Source organism: Apaloderma vittatum, unplaced genomic scaffold, assembly GCF_000703405.1.
Source record: "Apaloderma vittatum isolate BGI_N311 unplaced genomic scaffold, ASM70340v1 scaffold2622, whole genome shotgun sequence".
Classification (NCBI taxonomy): Eukaryota; Metazoa; Chordata; class Aves; order Trogoniformes; family Trogonidae; genus Apaloderma; species Apaloderma vittatum.
This window is the reverse complement of record NW_009705082.1, coordinates 30,235-30,806: the sequence shown is the minus strand read 5'-3', so window position 1 is coordinate 30,806 and position 572 is coordinate 30,235. Positions and strand designations below refer to the sequence as shown.

At 48.4% G+C, this 572-nt stretch overlaps 1 protein-coding gene across 1 annotated transcript in view; it reads left to right on the top strand.

Moving 5' to 3' along the window:
- The first annotated feature begins 77 nt into the window (after positions 1-77).
- Positions 78-572, top strand: part of MCCC1 (methylcrotonoyl-CoA carboxylase 1 (alpha)) — a 20,580-nt gene continuing 20,085 nt past the window's right edge. The window contains exon 1 of the mRNA XM_009865249.1: positions 78-228. Coding sequence (XP_009863551.1) covers positions 78-228 — 151 coding nt within the window. The remainder of the gene's footprint in view (positions 229-572) is intronic.

Sequence of the window (572 nt, the reverse complement as noted above, 5' to 3'; positions counted from 1 at the left end):
AAAGAGAAAAACAAACACTCGCCCAGAGTGCCAGGCGTCGTTTTGGCAGCTGGTACAGGGATTTTTTTGAAATCGTCATGGGTGCTCGCGGTTTGGTAGGAGCCGCCGCGGAGGGAGGAGCGACCTCTCCCCCTGAGGGTGGGAAGTTGGGGAATGCAGCGATTCCCCCTCTGGCTCCGGAGCCGAGCTCAAGGCGTGTGTGCGGGCACGGACGGGCCGTGTCTTTTGGTCTGATGTCGTGTTAAGAACCGCTGGACTTGATCCAGGATTCCGCAGTTGATCCAAATCAGTTAATTAAAGTTAATTGAAACAGTTCCAAGGTTTTGCTTTTACCGTTTCTTCCAGCCACTTAGCCTTTGGTGTTTCACTTCTTTAGCGCTGGTCGTTTCAGGTTTAACTTTTCCTGTCAGGAATTCTTGATAGCTCTTCCTGCTTACTTCCACATCCTTTGCACCTTTTCTCCGTACAAACAACTCCTGTTTCCTTTTTGAGCTTTTCTGGTTTGTTCATATTTTCTTTCCCGAATACTTCAAGTTGCCTTCTCTCTAATTAATGCCAGATGTTGTCAGTTC